This window comes from Triturus cristatus, chromosome 3_2 (genome assembly GCF_964204655.1).
Source record: "Triturus cristatus chromosome 3_2, aTriCri1.1, whole genome shotgun sequence".
In the NCBI taxonomy this organism is placed as follows: Eukaryota; Metazoa; Chordata; class Amphibia; order Caudata; family Salamandridae; genus Triturus; species Triturus cristatus.
In genome coordinates this window covers 352,538,015-352,557,446 of record NC_140584.1, presented here as the reverse complement: position 1 = coordinate 352,557,446, position 19,432 = coordinate 352,538,015, and the positions used below count along the sequence as shown (strand labels likewise).

Genomic DNA, 19,432 nt, shown 5'->3' with positions numbered 1-19,432 from the left:
TAAAAATGGTGCCTCACTTGTGTGGGAGGCCCAAGTACCCGCGGCAGGCAAGGGCCCAAACTTTTTTTTGATAGGCAATGTGGATTTCGCCTCACTACGTTTTGGGCACTTGCCTGCCGCGGGGGTTTGGTAGGTTTCCCTAGGTGCCGGCAGGGCTAGGGTTCAAAAACTACAGCTAGTCAAAAAAAGGGTCATTTTTCACTGCAAAATTGAGGTGTGACCACGTTGCGTTTTGCGCCGTCGCGGGCACTAGGCCGACACGCACAAGTGGGGTACCATTTTTCTCGTAGGACTTTGGGGAACGCGGGGTGGGTGGAAATTTGTGGATCCACGCAGATTCCAGAACTTTCCATCACAGAAATGTGGGGAAAATGTGTTTTGTCAATTTTTTACGTTTGCAAGGGATTCTGGGTAGCAGACCATGGTGGGAGGCAGTCAAGTCACCCCATCCTGGATTCCCCTGGGTGTCTAGTTTTCAAAAATGTATAGGTTTGCTAGGTTTCCCTAGGTGCCGGCAGGACTAGGGTTCAAAAACTACAGCTAGACTTTTCGCAAAAAATGTGTAAATTTTCAGTGTGAAAATGTGGTGTGTTCACCTGACGTTTTAAGCCACTTCCTGTCGTGGGCACTATGCCTACCCACACAAGTGAGGTACCATTTTTATCGGGAGACTTAGGGTAGTTCAGATTTGTAAAGCAACTGTTATTACCTATTGATTTTTGATTTATTTCTCCCTTCCAAATGAAAGACATTGTGTAAAAAAAAAGTCATTTTGAAAAATGACCAATAATTGTCATGCAAGTATGAGTATTCCCAATTTCGAAAATATGCAAATATGCACGGTTTCTAAACTCTGTAATTTGTTCCCATTTCAGAAATACATATGTGTCTTTCATACCGATTTTTCCATGTATACATTTTCCCACAATAATTGCTATAGACCCGGAACAAAAAAAAAAACATTACAAAATGCTGCTCAGTTTTGTTTACTCTGGGTTCGTTGGGCTCTTGGTGAACCTACAAGTCCTATATATCCCCACAACCAGGAAGGTCCACCGGATGTAACGGTACATTGCTTTCAAAGAGATGTCATAATTAGAAGAAGTTACAGGTGAAAACGTGGACTCAAAAGGCTGCTTTTTTCAACAAATTTTTAATTTTTCCTATATTTAACTGTTAGTTTCTATAAAGAAACCTTGATGGATCTACACAAATGACCAATTGCTGAATTCAGAATTTTGTCTACTTTTCAAAAATGTATAGCTTTCCAGGATCCATTATTGCTTTTCTACCCATTTCTATCATTATCTGGAAGGAGGTTGAAAGCACAAAAAATAGCAAAAATAGGGTATGTCCCAGAAAAATGTCAAAACTGTGTAAACAATGTTGGATTTCTGACATTCCCTAAAAGCTGGAGAAATGGTGATTACAGCCCCACAAACCCTTTTTTGATATCATTTGCAGAGAAAAACCCAGACGCTTTCATTTGCAGCCACTTTTCCCCATTTTTCACAAAAAAAACAACAAAATTTTGCTGTATTTTGACTAATTTCTGGGAACCCTCTAGGAGAATCCACAAACCCTGGGTACCTTTAGAATCTATAATACTCAAAAGGAGACACTGTTCCTAAATAAGAAAGGGAAAACGAGAGAAACTCAAGGAGAATAGGAGAGATTAAAGTCCTAGGCTAATATTAGGCCCCAAAAATAGATCGAGGGGGAGGCGCACCTTAGTTTCTCTGGTTGCCCTCACACACCCCGAAGGATGTCATGCTTCATCATTGGGCGTTTTGCTCCTCGTCGGGCCGGCGCTGCAATGCCCTACGGGTCCCCCGAAGGGTCACTTTAGCGGAGATCTTTTAGAGAAAACGCCGTTGGGTGCATGCGGGTGTGTGGTTTGGGTCCTAATAAAAAGGTACGTGGTGATGCGAGTGTGTCAGTGACGTGATAAATTAAAAATGTCTAAGGGTTGCTAATGAAATAGAATTTAATGTAAGTGGCACCCTTGACATACTAAAAAACCCGTAGATTAGGTGTTACCTTACTGGAAATAATGTACCATCAGGTGACTAATATGTGGTCGACATGTTTCGCGCCCCACTGGTCCAAAATGGATCCTTGGCGCTTCCTCAGGACCAAAATAAAGGTAGTGAATTGTGAGTGCGGACTGAGGGATACTACCCACAGTCAATATCCGGGCATGCAGGTAAAGATAACCCTGCTCTCTGTGTAAGAGTAAAGTCGCTCCAGGATAAAAGCCTAGGTAAACACAAAGAGAAGAGTAAGGAGAACATCCTACATGTTAACGAATGTTCACCTGTCCAAGAAATTCGAAAAGAGTACATAATTACAAGAGAACCATGGATATCACCTCCACTCACGGGTGGTGGCGTTATGAGGTCTCAACGATAAGCCAACGGGCGCTTAGACCAGGGTGAGAAGCCTGGAATAAAGACCTCCCGTCGCCGATCGGAGTCACCCATTAATCCAGACACTGGCCGTGGAAGAGATCGTGGCAGATGCATAGGTCAACATACGGCGTGGAATATGTAAGCCCATCATATTTGGGCCCGTACAACAAGACACTGCACACCACACCACTCACCTAAAAATGGGGAGAATGATGCTCCATAGATTAGGGGACGAGCGTACACACCTTCATGTGAGTTTAGCTCCGGCGTGGCCTCTTAACCACCTACCCCAGCCGTCCTCCTATCTGGAAAGGAATCGAGGACTGCTCCGGGTTTCATTTGTAGTCCCGGCGTGGGCTAATCGGGGCGATTCCCATATCCGGTCGGCTATGGGGAACAGGTGTGTGTTCAGCGTTGTGTGAAATGGTGCGCATGTGCGGGAGATAGACAGACGGTCTCCGCGCTTGCGTGTATAGGATGCAGGTTACGGTTTAGCGTTCTAGTGATTTAGTTGTAGTGTGCATGCGCAGTCGTTTATTTTTCTATTTAATGCGAAAATATTACGTGGTCAGTGCAATTTAAATGTAGGGAGCTGATAAGATCTGTTCACCCACAATATATGAGGCATTTTATCTCATCTACACATTTCCAATGTATCCACGTTCATGAAAATCCAGGATGACAACAAGTTTGGAATTAACGCGGTTAGTGCCTGTATGTGTTCGGTCAGTAAAACACTCGTATCACCCCAAGTGGCCTTAATGGGCGAACCATGGGGGCCGGGGGGGGGGGGACCTACCCAAATGCCCAACGACCTAGTGGTTTCACAGGTAAATGAATGCCCGATTGACAAAAAACGCTAAATTAAAAGGGGAGTTACGTATGTTTAGTGCTCCTCGCTGTGCATGACACCCACGGTAATGGATGGTGGGTGCCTCAACAGCTGTGTATGAGTCAGAAGTGTGACTAAGGGAACAGTTACGTTAACAGTGTACGTTGCTAAGTAGGGATTAAAAAAGTTGAAACACTACAATGACACGTGGGCCATGGATATGCTGAGGCTCCGTATATGCTATCTATAGTGATGGTAGGAGTGTGCTGATCGCTCAACTCTAATAACAGCAATAACAGCAGGCTGGGTTATAATTCAGTCCATGGTATCTCATACCTTTAGAATCCCCATGATGTTGGAAGAAAAGGACGCAAATTTGGCGTGGATACCTACTGTGGTCAAAAAGTTACAGGGGCCTAAGCGCGCACTACCCCAAATAGCCCAAAAAAGGCTTAGCACAGGAGGGGAAAAGGCCTAGCAGCGAAGGGGTTAACACAGAGCTTCATCTACCAGACAGTGCTCACGGAGGGACGACTAAAGCACAGAACAAAATGTATTCATTTATCCGGAGTGTGAAGGCACCCGGAAGGCTTAGGTGCCCGCCCGGAGAGGCTAGGGATCCCAGCGCTTCTACAGACTCTGCACCAGCAGGGCACAGCTCAGAATCTGCCGCTTCTGCTAAGAATAGGTGAGGGGGTTGGGGCATGCAGGAGTTGCCAGCAGATTTCCAGATTATTGAAAGTGATTATTCTGACGTGAAGCAATGGAGACTGACTTTGTCTGTACCAATCTATTTCTCTACCATCTACCGGGTTCACGGTCATGTATCCATTCATCTCTTTGTTAGAGGTGCGTGAGCCAATATATTAATTAACAGGTAGAGCCAGCCGGAGACGAGCCAAGCGTATACGAGCCAGTGGGCGAGCCATGAAAATGATTGGCATGTTAATCATACAGTAAACATGATGTAAATGTACGATAATGTCTCTTCAGAATTCAAAAAAGTGCATTTCTTTAGCTCATCACCTCAGTACACAAGATTATAGCACTGAATTGAGAGGAAGTTATTAAAAGTGCTAGTTTTAAGCAGGAGTTAAAACACTGCCGCTCCTCTCGCCCAACAATGCTATTTGTGAACTAAGAGGCGCCAGTTGCCATGCATACCCCGAATGTTGCCTAGAGTCTTATTATATTTAGAGTAACATTAAAATCTAGTTGATTAAACACGAGAATTTTTTGTACAACAAACATCTTGAACTCGCATATTTCAAGGTGGCAATAATAAAGATGAAAACGGAAGTGCCGGCAGGCAAGAAAACGGGAGTGGGGGGGGGGGGGGTGAGAAGTCACAGACAGAGGGAGGGGGAGGTGGGCTGTGGAGAAAGGGAAGAAAATAGTGTTAGGAGTAAGGGGGCCAATAGCCGTGGAAGGACACAAATGATGAATGAGGACGGACTAACAAGCCTCAAATCAATCGGAAGGCAGCATTTAGGACAAAAGCCAATGGGCAGAGAGTGGGCAGACCTTCCACGAAGCTTCCACTCTACAGTATATACTGCATGCCTCACAAAGCGATGGAAGCGCATTCGCGCTGCAACGCTAGGCGAGACCAAAAAGCACTTCAACCACTGTTTTAGGTATGATGAAGCCCTGTAAATTATTAGGAACTCCGAAATTCAAAATAAACTTCCAGCATGGCAACTATCTAGGTCTCAAAACTAAAAGAAAAATTAACTGCAGGTATGGATCTCCTGGCAGGAGCGACACAGGACGGACTAGATTTTCCTGATGTCTTGAAAACATGTTTTCAGTATATGAGCAAATAGGAACCCAGGAAATTAATTTTTGAAAGCAACGTTAGACAACACTCTAGCAGAACGACATAACATGAGTAAGCACCCTGAAGCCAAAAAGCACGCTGTCAGGGCCAGGATGCATGAGGGCATGAACATGGGTATGTGGAGGGTACCTTGGTAGGCCAGATGTGGATTATGCATTTCTCATGCATGGTTTTGCAATTCAGGTGAATAGAGCATCTAGCCACCATCCTGAAGCAAGCAACCATATCATGAAGCAGACTCATGTATTTTTAAATGAAGAACACTGTTCATTTAGTCCATATGGATTGCTCCATCCAGAAATTTCATTGTTTCACAAGCACAGCCAAAAAGACACATGAAGCAAAATTTTAAACGAGAAAAAAATATACACATTAGATACATGACTAGGTTAAAATCACTAACCTGCTAGCTTTAAAGTGAGAATTTGTTCATATTCTTCTCGGATCTTTTCATCGTGGTCTTTAAGAAGGCGCTCACACAAAATTCCAACTTGCCTTAAAGTGAAACTGGGCTGGTCTTTTTTTACAGATGTGCCTAGAGAGTAAGCGAGACACTATCACTGATAATCTATTTTCAAATGATGAACAAATGTCACACACGTATCAAATCCAAGTAGTTTAAAAATAAGATTTTCAAATGCGTATAATATTCTGAAAATGTGCTTCAATTATCATTTTGACTAAAATGCAGTCAGTCACTCAACATTTCATAATTCCAAAACAAAAAAGGACACCTTCATATCCAGAGACAATTCAGATATTTCCACTGTCTTTTGTTGTATTAGCACAATACAACAGATCAGATAACTTATTGGCAAAATTAGTTTGGTACTTACAGGTTACGTCATTCAATCTCTTTAATCACAAAACAAAAGAAAAGAGAAAAAAAAAAAAAAAAAAAAAACTCCTTACCTGCAACCGTAGTTCATTATAGTCAAAAGGCAGTAATCCCCCCTCCCCCTTCCCATCCCCTTCCCCACACACAGGAATGGATATCACTCACACCATAAATCTATTTCAAAGCCAATTTGTGAGCATATTGCAAGAATTATTGGTCAGTTTTTACCAATTTTAGGATGCCAATTTTGAAAACAGAATGTCACTAGTTTAATAAAAGTGACAAAAATTTCAAAGACCTTTTTTGCAAGTGATGCAGGGAAAAGTATGGTAATGTAGCCAAATAGCCTACAGCCCTGTGAGCGAGTTATGGTAGTTCTCTTTTAGGGAAAGGAAGTAACTAGGGACAAAAATAATCTATTTCTTTCACTCATCTGCAGGGACAGTTCCTTTAGACTTTAATGAAGATTCCCCTGGAGAAATGCTAGAAGTAAAAGTTTAGTAACATTTCAGTCTACTGCAGGGGATATTTATTTATGGTCCTAAACACTAAAGAGCAGCAAGACCATAAAATATTTCACTATGCGAAAAAACTCCAAGGAAGGTTGGCCCCTTGGGCATCAACCTCAAAATCTGAATCATAACAACGTCTCGTAAAGGTATGTAAAAACTTCCAAGTGACCGTTTTACTTTTAAGGGAAATTCTCCTTAGTAAAGCAGCAATAACCATTTTACCAGTTGTAGAAGATTTGTCTGCATTAAAAAAAAAAAAGAAAAAAAATCCATCTAGAAAGACTGTGTCAAAGTGGCTAACCCGAATATGAAGGGACCATAGAATAAGAACAAGCATTGGAAATGCAATAGGTCTCGCATTTGCTTATGTTTGAGCTATTGGCGTTGTAAATGACAATGTCTTGCATAAGTACAGTTCGCGAAACATAGGTCATTGCCACGGTAAACGTATGCCCATCGGAGGGTGGGCGTTTATAATTGGTGAAGGTTGCTCCTGGTGCACTATAGCCGCGTCTCTCTTCCGACAGACCACCTCTCCACCGAAAAGAGATTTTGCAAAACAAAGGAAAAGCTTTTATTTACATCGAGCCAAAGATTCACGCTCGCCAATTCACGTTGGCCAAGCAGTCACTCTGTTTGTGAAGCAGTTTTCCTAAGCTGTATAACAGGTCGATTTGAACAAAGACTTACAAATGATTTTTTTTAAAAACATTTCTCCACCCTTCCCTACCCGCCTATCCCCTCCCCCTTCCACTCCTAGCTAAAGCTCGGATCACATCACTTTCCCCCTCCCCCAAGCAGTCCGAATCGAAGCAGTCAAACTGACTGTGTTGCGATCCAAAGTAACATTCGGGATAATGGCACTCTCTTCGGATCCCCTCCCAGTTAGTTGCCGCAGAAAGGCCCGTTTAAGACTTCGGTTTAGAAAATTAGGTGACAATAGCTTGCAATCGAAATACTGACTTGGCGCTAGCTTTGAGAAGATACTGATTAGACCTACAGAGGTTCAGATTTGTCAGAGGCAGGATGTAGGTTTCACAAGAAACACTGATCATGAGCCCTCCGTCCCACCCACTCAAAATCCCAAAGATCTCCTGGGAAACATACATAATTCACTTGTTAAACTGAAACCTTTGTACATGAACGGATGAAATACATCACCAGGTAGAGAGAATACGCAATGTTAAAGAACGCTGCCAAACAAGCACTACCCAGCACTGATTTAACTGCAGAAACGATTGGAAAGGAAGCGATAAGGCGGAAAGAATAAGTGTTTCTACCACGGCCACTGTCTTGCACCGACTTAAGGGAAGGATACAATAAGCAGACACGGAAACAAACACCCTTATAACTCTCCCGACCTGTTGGGTTGCATGGTTATACAGCGACACAAGCCCAATTTCTGGACCAAATAAATAACTTGATATTTAAAATAAATAAAACAAGCAAATGGCCAAATCTAGTGAGGGGGATGCGAAAATCCACGGAGAACGGGCGGGGGAGTTTGAAAATTCACGGACAGCGGATTGCGGGGGGAGGGAGGGTGCAAAAGAACAAGTTACTTACCTTCGGTAACGCTTTTTCTGGTGGATACAGTATCTGCCTGTGGATTCCTCACCTTGTGAATATCCCCTGCGCCAGCATTCTACGGAACTTTTTTCCCCCAGCACTCCACGCCGACGTGGACGACGTCACAATGCATCGGCTCCGCTCGTGACTCCGTATGACGTCACCGGAGCCATAAGAGAACCACGTCGGCGTGATGACGTCAGTTCCACCCATTTTTTCCGTGCCTCCGAGGCGAACAGGTGAACCAATGACAGACTCAAAGTATACACAGTATACAATATACAACCACATATACATAGTATACAAAGAAAAGGAATGCTAAACAACCAAGCATTTCCTACAAATGTACAAGAAAGTATAACAACATTTCAAACCACACCTCTTTCACGGTATACCAAGGTGGACAACGGGGAGGCGGGTGGGCCAGTGAGGAATCCACAGGCAGATACTGTATCCACCAGAAAAAGCGTTACCGAAGGTAAGTAACTTGTTCTTCTGATGGATACATCTGCCAGTGGATTCCTCACCTTGTGAATAGATTCCCACAGCAGTCCCCACTCCCGGAGGAGGGTGTCCACCTTCCTATACCAGAAAGTCTTGCAGAGCGCGCGAAGTGGCCCTCCCTCCTCATCTCAGACTCCAAGCAATAATGCTTTGCGAAAGTATGGAGGGAGGCCCAAGTCGCGGCTTTACAAATATCTGCCACAGGAACACCCCGGGCCAAAGCAGATGTAGATGATTTAGCTCTAGTTGAATGAGCTCTAATACCCTCAGGAGGAGTCTTACCAGCCAGGGCGTAACAGATCTTGATGGTAAGGATGATCCATCTCGATAAAGTGCGCTTGTGCACCGCTCTTCCTTTCGAATGACCAACATAGCCAACGAAGAGCTGATCATCCAGACGAAAGTCTTTAGTTCTGTCGAAATTAAAAACTCACAGACCTCTTTGGATCCAGGCGATGGAGTCTTTCCTCCTCTTTGGAAGGATGAGGAGGTGGATAAAAAACAGGGAGAGTAATAGACTGCCCCAAATGAAACAGAGTAACAACTTTTGGCAGGAAAACAGAACTAAGAGCCTGAAGCTCACTCACCCTCCTTGCCGAGGTTATGGCTACAAGAAAGACCACCTTAAAGGACAACAGCCTCAAAGGACAGCTATGAAGAGGCTCAAACGGGGACCCCATCAGAAAAGTTAAGACAAGATTGAGGTCCCACTGTGGCATTACAAAGGGAGTGGGAGGAAACAGGTTTGTAAGGCCCTTGATAAACCTCAGTACAACCGGAGATTTAAACAGTGACGGTTGATCAGGAAGGCATAGAAAAGCTGATAAGGCAGATAGATAGCCCTTGACCGTGGCCACAGCACAGCCCTGCTGAGCCAAGGAAAGAGCAAACTGGAGCACATTAGAAAGATGGGCTTTTAAAGGGTCAATGGACCTCTCTCCACACCATTTCACAAACTTAGACCACCTGTATGAGTAAACGGACTTGGAGTGAGTGTCGCCTGGCCGATAAAATAACATCCACCACATAACATAACCTGCCCCTCTGACTGAGGAGGTCTGCCCTCAGAGGGAGACGGAGCAGAGGGCACGAGGAGAGGTGGAGAAGATCTGTATACCACACCCTTCTTGGCCAATCCGGGGCGACCAATATGACTCGGGCCCGGTCTTGGCGAAACTTCCTCAGAACCCAAGGAAGCAAGGGTATGGGAGGAAACGCGTAAAGGAGTTGCGAGCCCCAACTCAACTGAAACGTGTCCCCCAACGCTCCCTGCATCGGAAACTGGAGACTGCAGAATGACGGGCAGTGCGCTTTCTCGCGGGTGGCTAACAGGTCTACCCGAGGAGTTCCCCACGTCCGAAAGACTAGGCGAAACACCTCCGGATGAAGCCTCCACTCGTGGTCGGCGGAGAACTGCCGTCTGAGACTGTCCGCACGTACGTTCAGCACCCCGGCCAGATGATTCGCCATCAGACAAATCTGATGGTCCTGAGCCCAGGACCATAGACGTAAGGCTTCTCTGCATAGACAAAGATACCCCGCTCCTCCCTGCTTGTTGACCTACCACATCGCAGTAGTGTTGTCTGTCAGGACTTGAATCGACTGACCGCGAAGGGAAGGGAGGAAGGCCTTGAGCGCCAAACGAATCGCCCGCAATTCCAGAAGGTTGATGTGAAGCAACCTTTCCTCTGGAGACCAAAGACCCTTGATCTCCAGATCCCCCGGATGTGCACCCCACCCTAAGGTGGAGGCATCCGTTATCACTGTGGCCACCGATGGAGGCAGATGGAAGGGCTTTCCTTGAGACAGATTGCCCTCCACGCTCCACCAAGATGGATCCGCTGCAGCTTCTCCGGAGATCCTGATCGACTCCCTGAGATCTCCGTTGTGCTGATACCACTGCTTGCAGAGGCAGCACTGGAGCGCCCTCATGTGCCAGCGTGCATGGCTGACCAACTGTTAGACCTGTCAGCCCTTTGGGTGGTCCCTCCTCATCATTATTTATTTTGTCCCACTTTTGCCTCAAACCCTGTTAGAATTTTTCCTTTTTGGGAACCACCAGACTTTTTAGTGTTGATGCAGGGTCAGGGAGCCATTTTCCCTACCCCTGGAACTTCTGTCTGAGGGCCTGAGACAAAATGGTGGCCACCCATTGTCACCTGTGACATCACTGGAACCTACTAGTACCTTCCAGAACATTCTAGAACCCTGGGACAGAGGGAGGCAGTTTAGAATGTTGGGAAGCCATCTCAGGTTGACAGTTGGCAGTTGGGGGTTGGCATCTGACTAGAGAGGAGAGAGGACAGAGATTCAGAAGGAGGAAGGAGTGAGGCAGCAGGGGTGGAAACCAGTGCTTGGAGTGGGGTCCAGAAACCCACCCTTGATGCTAGTCCCTACTGACCAAGCCCAGCCTAGTGCCCTGTGTGGGATAAAGACCAGAAAATCATCTTAAGAACCTGAACAGCCGGAACAGGCCTTAAAGGAGAAGAACAGCAAGTTCCTGACCTGTTTGGTGGAATCCTCCTGGAGACCAGACGTCGAGTAGCCTGGAGACCTGGAGCCCGAGGTGGAGAAGCGGCGCTGACAGAAGGCAGACGTCGTACCCGGAGCCGCTAGAGGTCGAGTGAGGGCGCCGACGGAGGTCGGGGAGAGACACCGGAGGTCGAGTAGAAGTCACCTGAGGTCGAGGTGAGGCGTCGACGGGGGAGTGAAGTCCGCCCTCAGGAGTCGCCGGAAACCGAGGTGAAGCGCGCAGGAGGTCGGGAGTGGAGGTCGCACTCCGGAGTCGCCTGAGGTCGAGGTGAAGAGCGCAGGAGGTCGGGAGTGGAGATCGCACTCCGGAGACACCCGGAAGCGGGGAGACCGTGACCCTGTGACGCCGGAACAAGACATCGAGCCAAGGCCGCCCAGCAACATCGATCCGGAGCTGCCTCACGGCACCGACCCGGCGTCAAGTAAAGCAGATCGACGCGACATCGAGCCAAGGCCGGCCAGCGACATCGAACCGGAACCGCCAAACGGCATCGACGCGGCGTCAAGTGGAACAGATCGACGCGACATCGAACCGGAGCCGTCCAGCGACGTCGACCCGGCACCGAGCGGAGCCGATCATCGTGAAAAGGGCAGTAAGTGGTAGAAAGGGCATCTGAGGCCCTGTGGAGCCCTAAAAGACCATTCTAGGGGCTAGAGGGGTGTTAGAACCAGCCTGGGAGTGCCAGAGGTGAACTGAGACTGGTGTAGTGACCTCTGTGAGGGGTTGTGTATTGTGGGGGAGCCAGATCCATAGGTTACCCTTATTCTACCTCAGTTCAGGCCAGCCTTGACCAATCTAGGTGGGACAACCCCCCCATGTCATCCAAATGACCACAAGCTGTACTTGGGCATAGTAAAACCAGACTACCTCATAAATGTGATCTGATTTGCAAATGTTATTGATTGCTTAGATTATTTATTGAAGGCGTTTTATTTATGGTCTGACTGTATTTATTCCTGCATAGTATTTATTGTCTGACAGTATTTAATTGCCCTCTGTATTTATTGCACCTATATTTATTCCGTGTTTATTTATGACCTGATCCTATTTATTGAAACCCCACTGTGGCATTATTTATTTGACCTGCTCTTTTGAGGAAAATCTTATTGTATTGTATTTATTTTCATGAAACCTGCAACTAAAAGAAAAAGATAAAGACAAGCTACTTTCTTTCATAATTTTTACGGTGTAGTGTCGTTTTTGGAACGGATGAACGCATGGTTATTGTGAGGGTGTGAAGCACGCTTAGCACGGTGCCTGACCCCGACCGCTCGAGCCAAGCTACCCTTGTGCTGGGAACCTGGTGACTGCTAACCCGGTTGCCCGGTTTCCAACACCAACCGAATGCAGGAAGCGAACAGACCGAGCAGGCGAAGGACCTTCAGAACTGGAACAACCGCTCCATTGTGGAATAAAGGGACCATCTCCTGAATGTGGAGAATTCTTTGAGGAGGAGGAAATGCTCGACACACAGTAATACCAGTACCGCCCCTATGAACAGGTTGCGTTGAGAGGGCACCAGGTGAGATTTGGGCACATTGATCGAAAAACCCCAGTCGAATAACAGCTGAGATGTTACCTGCAGATGATGTTGCACCATCTCTGGGGACTCTGCCTTCAGAAGCCAGTCGTCCAGGTAGGGGAAAACTGGAATCCCCGACCTCCTGAGATGAGCAGCCACCACTGCCATCACCTTTGTGAAGACTCGAGGTGCAGTAGTAAGACCAAACGGGAGGACCGCAAACTGGTAATGTTGCGACCGAACCGTAAAACGGAGATACTTCCTGTGCGACTTCAGGATTGGGACATGGAAGTACGCGTCCTGCAAGTCGAGCGACACCATCCAGTCTCCTCGTTGCAACGCTTGAAGAACCTGCGCAAGGGTCAGCATCTTGAATTTCTCCTGTTTCAGGTAAAAGTTCAAGATTCTGAGATCCAGGATTGGACGCAATCTGCCATCCTTTTTGGGAATCAGGAAATACCGGGAGTAGCATCCCTGACCCCCTTTCCTGCTCCGGAACCACCTCTATCGCCCCTTTTTGCAACAAAGCCAGAACCTCCTTCTGTAAAAGGAGCAGATGGTCCTCTGAGCAATAACCCTGGCAAGGAGGGTAAGGGGGAGGAAACTCCTGAAAGGGAAGGGCGTACCAGCAATGAAGACCTTCCGAAACCCCTAAATTTCTTAAAACCAGATCCTTTAGCAGGCGCCTGCAGACCTAAAGATTTAGCAGTCACCCTACTGTCCTTGAATCTTTGAAGAGCGGAGTCAGCTTTCTCTCCAAATACCTTCTGTCCATCAAACGTTAAGTCCACCAATGTAGCCTGAACATCCGTGGAGAAGCCAGATGAACGGAGCCATGCCTGCCTTCTTGTGGCTATAGACGAGCCCATAATCCTCGCCACTGAATCCGCTGTATCAAGCCCCGACTGGATAACTTGTCGAGCAGCAGCTTGAGTATCTGCGACCACCTCCATGAAGGACGCCTCATCATTATCCGGCAGCTTAGGGGCTAAAGACTTCATTGAGTCCATTAATGCATGCACATAACGACCCAGCAAGCACGTGGCATTGGTAGACTTTAACGCCATACTTCCCGATGAAAAAGTCTTCTTAGCCGCCTGGTCAACCTTTTTGGAATCCCTATCAGCAGGAGACTGAGGGAACGCCCCTGAAGCATGCTTTGAGCAGGACGCCTGCACAACCAGGCTCTATGGAGACGGGTGCGTTGAAAGAAAATCCGGATCTCCAGGTGCCACCCTGTACCTTCTCGCCACCTGCCTGGAAACTGCCGGAGAAGAAAATGGTTTTCGCCGCACATCCGAAACAGGCTCCAAGATGGCCTCATTAAAAGGCAGCAAAGGCTCAGATGTTGAAGTGGGTGAATGCAACACCTCGGTCAATAAATTAGACTTCTATTCCGCAGAGGGTAGCTGCATGTCCAACAGTTCTGCGGCCTTTTTAATAACCACATGGTAGGGACCCAATTCCTGTGGTGGAGAGGATCTAGACGAAGTGTGCTCCCACTCAGGGGTCTTATCCAGGCGACTAGCCTCTCGTATCCCCTCAAACTCATCAGAGGATGTGTCCACTTCACCTTCCTCTACCTCCACTCTATACCTTCCGTCTTCCAATACCCTTTGGGCCTCCCTTCTTGATCGAATCCGTGGAGCCTGCGTCGTCCGCGGCGTCTGTGGAGCCAGAGGTGTTGGAGTCGGCGGCGCCAGAGACGGAGTTGGCGGCGCCGGACGCGGCGCCGAGGAAGTCGGCAAAGGCGTTGAGGAAGGCTCCGAAGAAGGTCTATCCTGACGAAGCCGAGATGGATTGCCAGACGGCGCCGGAAACTGCCACGAAGGCGCCATCGGCAGAAAGGGCATAAAGGGGGCCCGAGCGTAATGGTGCGGCACCCCTAACGTATACGCCATACGACTCACGGGACCAGTCGGTGCTCCGGATGAGAAGGCCGCCCGATTAAAGATTCCATACATGGCGTTTAAAAAATGCGAAAAATCAGCACCTGGAACCGGGAACTGTGGATAAGGTGCCAAACCTGTATCCTTCTGCGGAGTACCTGGCAGCGGCGCCGCAGTGTCCTCCACCGGAGCCGCAGAATCCTCAGTCCCTGGAGGAGGCTCTTCCCTTTGTTCCTGACTACCATTAGAACCAGGCGACTCCACTGGAACCGGAGACGACGCCGGTGACTGCGCCGGTGAACGCGCTGGAGTCCGCTTCGGCGAAGGAGATCCTCCCGGAGACTTGGAAGGAGAAGGTGACAAGTCCTTACTTCGACGTCGACGAGGCGAAGCCGATTTCGATCTCCTGTTCTTTGAGGACCGACGTCGAGAAGAATGCTTTCTTTTTTTGTGATGCTTCTTCGACTTCATTGACCTCGAAGTCGACGACTCCGGCCTAGACTTCTTCTTTCTCCCTCTCTTCTCCTTTCCGATCTTAGCCATAAACAGCTTAGCTTTCCTTTCCTTCAATGCCTTCGGATTCATCCTCCTACAGCATACACAATCTTACACATCGTGGTCAGACGAAAGCTACCACAAGCAATCCTCATGGTCATCGACATATGTCCCCCACATTCCCTGCAGGGCTTAAAGCCCGACTTCCTCGTCGAAGACATTACAGATTTTACAAACAGTAACACCCAACAACTACAAGCAGGAGAGTACTGGAAAAACCGTTGCGCGTCGACAGCGCGGAAAAAAGGGAACTGACGTCATCACGCCAACGTGGTTCTCTTATGGCTCCGGTGACGTCATACGGAGTCGCGAGCGGAGCCGATGCATTATGACGTCGTCCACGTCGGCGTGGAGTGCTGGGGGAAAAAAGTTCCGTGAAATGCTGGCGCAGGGGATATTCACAAGGTGAGGAATCCACTGGCAGATGTATCCATCAGAAATCCACAGACAACTGAGTGCAGGCGGGGGGAGGGGGGTGCGAAAATGCATGGAACAACGGAGTGCGATCACGCTTCGCAGATGGAATGACAAAAAAAGTGCTCACCCAGTAATTAAAGGAGACAGTATCACGCCACAAGTAAAGGATCCAGTCCAGGTGGGCCGGGCCAAAAATTGACAGGGCGGTAACAAGGAGGGACTAAGAATCCTCCTTTACAATGGAAAGCCAGCGTTTAGCCTGAACTATGACGCAAGACAATGGGAAGAAGAGGCGTGGCTTCAAGTCCCCTTCGGAAAGCGTATTGATGACAAAGCCCTCGCAGAGCGAGGAGCGCATTCGTGCTCCAGCGCTAGGTCTGCGAGACCTAAAAATGCAGCTAAATGGTTGACTCTTCCTAGCCTTATCCAGGCACAACTTTAAATCCATTTTGTAGTCCGGAGAATATAAATATATCTACCGAAAAAGAAGAATTTTAGAAAAAATTGGAAGAGAAATAGTCCAACCTTTAGGAAGAATCTTGCATGATTTTGCATAACAAATTTACTCTTGAGGGACTGTACACGCCTCACTACAGAATAGTGCTGGTCTAACCCTGGTGAAGTGATAGCTACACAGAAGGTGACCTTCCAAAATATATGCAGCAAGGTAAACTTATAAACTTGTTTCAAAGGAGGGCACATTAATTTCTAGATCACCAGATTTCCCATGCCGGAGAAGATCTCCTTATTGGAGGAAATACTAATTCATCAAGGCAATTCATTTATAAATGGGACTGAATTTTAAAAAAAAAAGTTTGTCAAGGACGTTTTAAATAAGCACTATTGGCAGCAATATGTACATTTAGCGAGAACAATGCAACTCAGCCTTGGCCAAATAGATACGCTATGAGAGTTCAGCCACCTTCTGGCATACACCTGCCCTCCCCAGATGTCCAAACACCCTTGTGGAAAGTGCTTAAATTGCTAGCGTTCAGAAGCCAGGCTACCAAGTTCATCGACAGAGTCTTGGGGAACAACAATTGACCCTTAAGCTTTAGAGATACTGTTTGCACTGTAGTCTCCTATGTAGAAGCAATTCCAGGGATATTAGAATTATCCGAGAGTCAAGTTTCTTCTCAATTTGATGGCAGTTCAAATACAGGGAAGGTGGTAAATATGTGAGGGTGGGAGGTCCCAATGCATTAACGGACACCCTTCAAAAGCTTATCGAAAAGACACTGCCCTACCCAGTTGGTAAAACACAGGAGCCACTGTTTGTACATTCTTTTCTATGTTGGTTCAAATAATAAAAAACCTTATTAAAATAAAAAAATTAACATTCTTTTCACTCTTTCTGAAATACATTTAAACATCAATATTTTTTTTAAATGCTTCGGATAAAAGCCTCATCGACAGTCGTAAATGAGGGGCATTAATCCTGTATGGGCAAATAAAGCTCGTCTTTTGTAAAGGTTTAATGCCCGAATACACTCAACAGCAGTATCATCAAATCAAGGGGCATTTATAAAGCGCACAAATCACCCGAAAGTCTCATGGTGCTTGCGGACAGCTCGGGGGTCCGCTTGGAAGGGGAGGACTAGTTAGTTGTTGAACAGCCATGTCTTCAGCTCTCTGCGAAAACAGTTATGATCAGTGGTGTTGCAGAGATGCGGGGGCAGTTTGTTCCAGAGAGCGGGTTCTGAGAGGTGTAAGAAGTGATCTATATATGGATCTCAGAGTCCTGCGAGGCTGGTACCAGCTTAGCTTTTTGGCCCAATAACCCGGACCTCTACAGTACATATTTTTATGTGTTAAACAAAGGGTCTTAAAATGAATTTGCTTCCTGACATGGAGCCAGTGGAGGAATCTCAGATTAGGGGCCAAGGGGGATCTTGCCGGGAGGTTGAGAACAAGCCTGGCTGCGGTGTTCTGCAGAACCTGAAGCCTGGAGAGAAGATCTTTATTTATTGAGGACAGCAGGGCATTTCCAAAATCCATTCGTTTGATGATCAGTCCCTGGACTAATGGTTTTCTGGCTTCTATCGGAATCCATTGGAAGACTTTGCGTAAATTACGCATGATGCCAATGGATGTGACAATTACATTGTGGACCTGATTTTTCATTGATAATTGGCTATACATTTGGATTCCTAAGTTCCCAGTTGGGACTGGGCAGGGGCCGAGATTTAAAGGCCACCAGTCACTAGACCAATGTTCTCTGTTTTGCCTCCGTTTAGTTGCAGTAAAGTAAGTTTAGTATTTGGAACATCTCTGCCACTATGCAACACCAAGGTGCCGATTCCGATCCGTTAAAAATATTCCCCGTACGAATCATATCCGGACTTTTTTACGTACGAATCGTACAAGTCCCGTACAAACTGGCAAGTATGATCCGTATGTAAAAAAATCCATACAAATCGCATTGGGAAAATTCCCTGACACGTCCTCGGGTCGGAAAAAGTGTCCGACACGTCCCCGGACATTTTTACGTACGAATCAGGAAACTGAAGTCCGAGCGCGCAAGTACGATCCGTCCCGTCCGTATGCACAACCGTATGTAAAAAACACCGTCCGGAGCGAACTCCCATGGCGAGTATGGCGACGTCCAAACATGTGCCCGCATACGCGCCGAACACCCCCAGCCCCCCCCGATGTACGCACCGTACCCCCACCCCCCATAGGGTAGGTACGGAGCGTACCCCCACCCCCCGTAGGGTAGGGTAGGTACAGAGCGTACCCCCACCCCCATAGGTACGGGAGGTGGTGGTACGCCCTGTACATACGGGGGTACGGTCCGTCCCGTACATACGGGGGGGTACGCCCCGTACATACGGGGGGTACGCTCCGTACCACCCTACGGGGGCTGGGGGTACGGCTCGTACATGGGGGGGCTGGGGGTACGGTACGGACATGGGGGGGTTGGGGGTACAGTACGGACATGGGGGGCTGGGGGTACGGTGCGGACATGGGGGGGATGCTGGGGTACGGTGCGGACGTGTAGGGATGGGGGTACGGTGCGTACCGGGCCCCCTTTTCGTTATGCATCGCGGCGTACTTCGCTTTTCCGGCACTTTTTGGGTCCCGTAAAAAGTTTGCCGTGCGAAGTGTTGTGGGTACCAATCATAATTGCTGATCCGTAGCACGCTGCCTGACTCCGTGCGAATGTCGCGTACGCGGTGTTCCGGGTCAGATTTGGATGTGTTTTTTTGCCGGTCGGTGTTTTTTACGATTCGTGCGGAAATGGTGTTTCTGTACGAATCGTACTTGCGGGTTTGTAAGGTGTTTTTCCCGGGTACGAGTCGGACGGAGAAAACGCTCCCAGTTTTTCCAGGATCGGAATCGGCACCCAAATATGTCTTATTTTTTTTATAGGTCATTTCTACCACACAGAACAAGCTTGCTGGTTGCGACAGACCCATTGCGAAAATCTAAGCATATGCTTAGTCTGCCCATTGCTTACTACTGGTTGGCTTTATTGCCCCTCATTTGCTTGCTTCAGGTTTGATGGCTTGTATTCCTCTTGTGTATATCCCTCCCCAGAAGCACAGTCTCTTAACTCTTGATTGTCTGACTTGTATCTTGCCATAGCTCACATTAACAGAGCCATTTTTTTCTTCATTCAGCGCTCCATGAGAATGCATGCTTTTTCTAGACACCTCCAGCAGAATTTAACGTCTGTTTTTGCTTTTACTCCTGCATTCCACATACTGCAGAAGATCAAATGGCTTAGTCTTTTGGAGAGTAAATTACGCCTTGGCAAATGTTTACCCATATATTGTCAAAGTTGGCCGCATCCCCATGGGCACTCCGGTATTCATGATACAAGGACTTAAGAAAGTTTCACAACAGAAAATTGATTTTTCACATATTTCTTTATTTCTACTTCCGTTCTCATTTTATTGAAATTCTCTTCATTTCAATTATGAAGCTTCCTGAATTTTTACCATTGCATCTTTGTAGCTCCTATGCATTTCAGGCTACTCGCCCTTCTTCAGGGAGCATCACTACAA

General features: G+C 47.2%; 1 protein-coding gene across 1 annotated transcript in view; it reads right to left on the bottom strand.

Moving 5' to 3' along the window:
- The window catches only part of AKIRIN1 (akirin 1), a 214,579-nt gene that overhangs the window by 89,512 nt on the left and 105,635 nt on the right, over positions 1–19,432 (bottom strand). Inside the window, exon 3 of the mRNA XM_085647865.1 lies at positions 5,487–5,618. Coding sequence (XP_085503991.1) covers positions 5,487–5,618 — 132 coding nt within the window. The remainder of the gene's footprint in view (positions 1–5,486; positions 5,619–19,432) is intronic.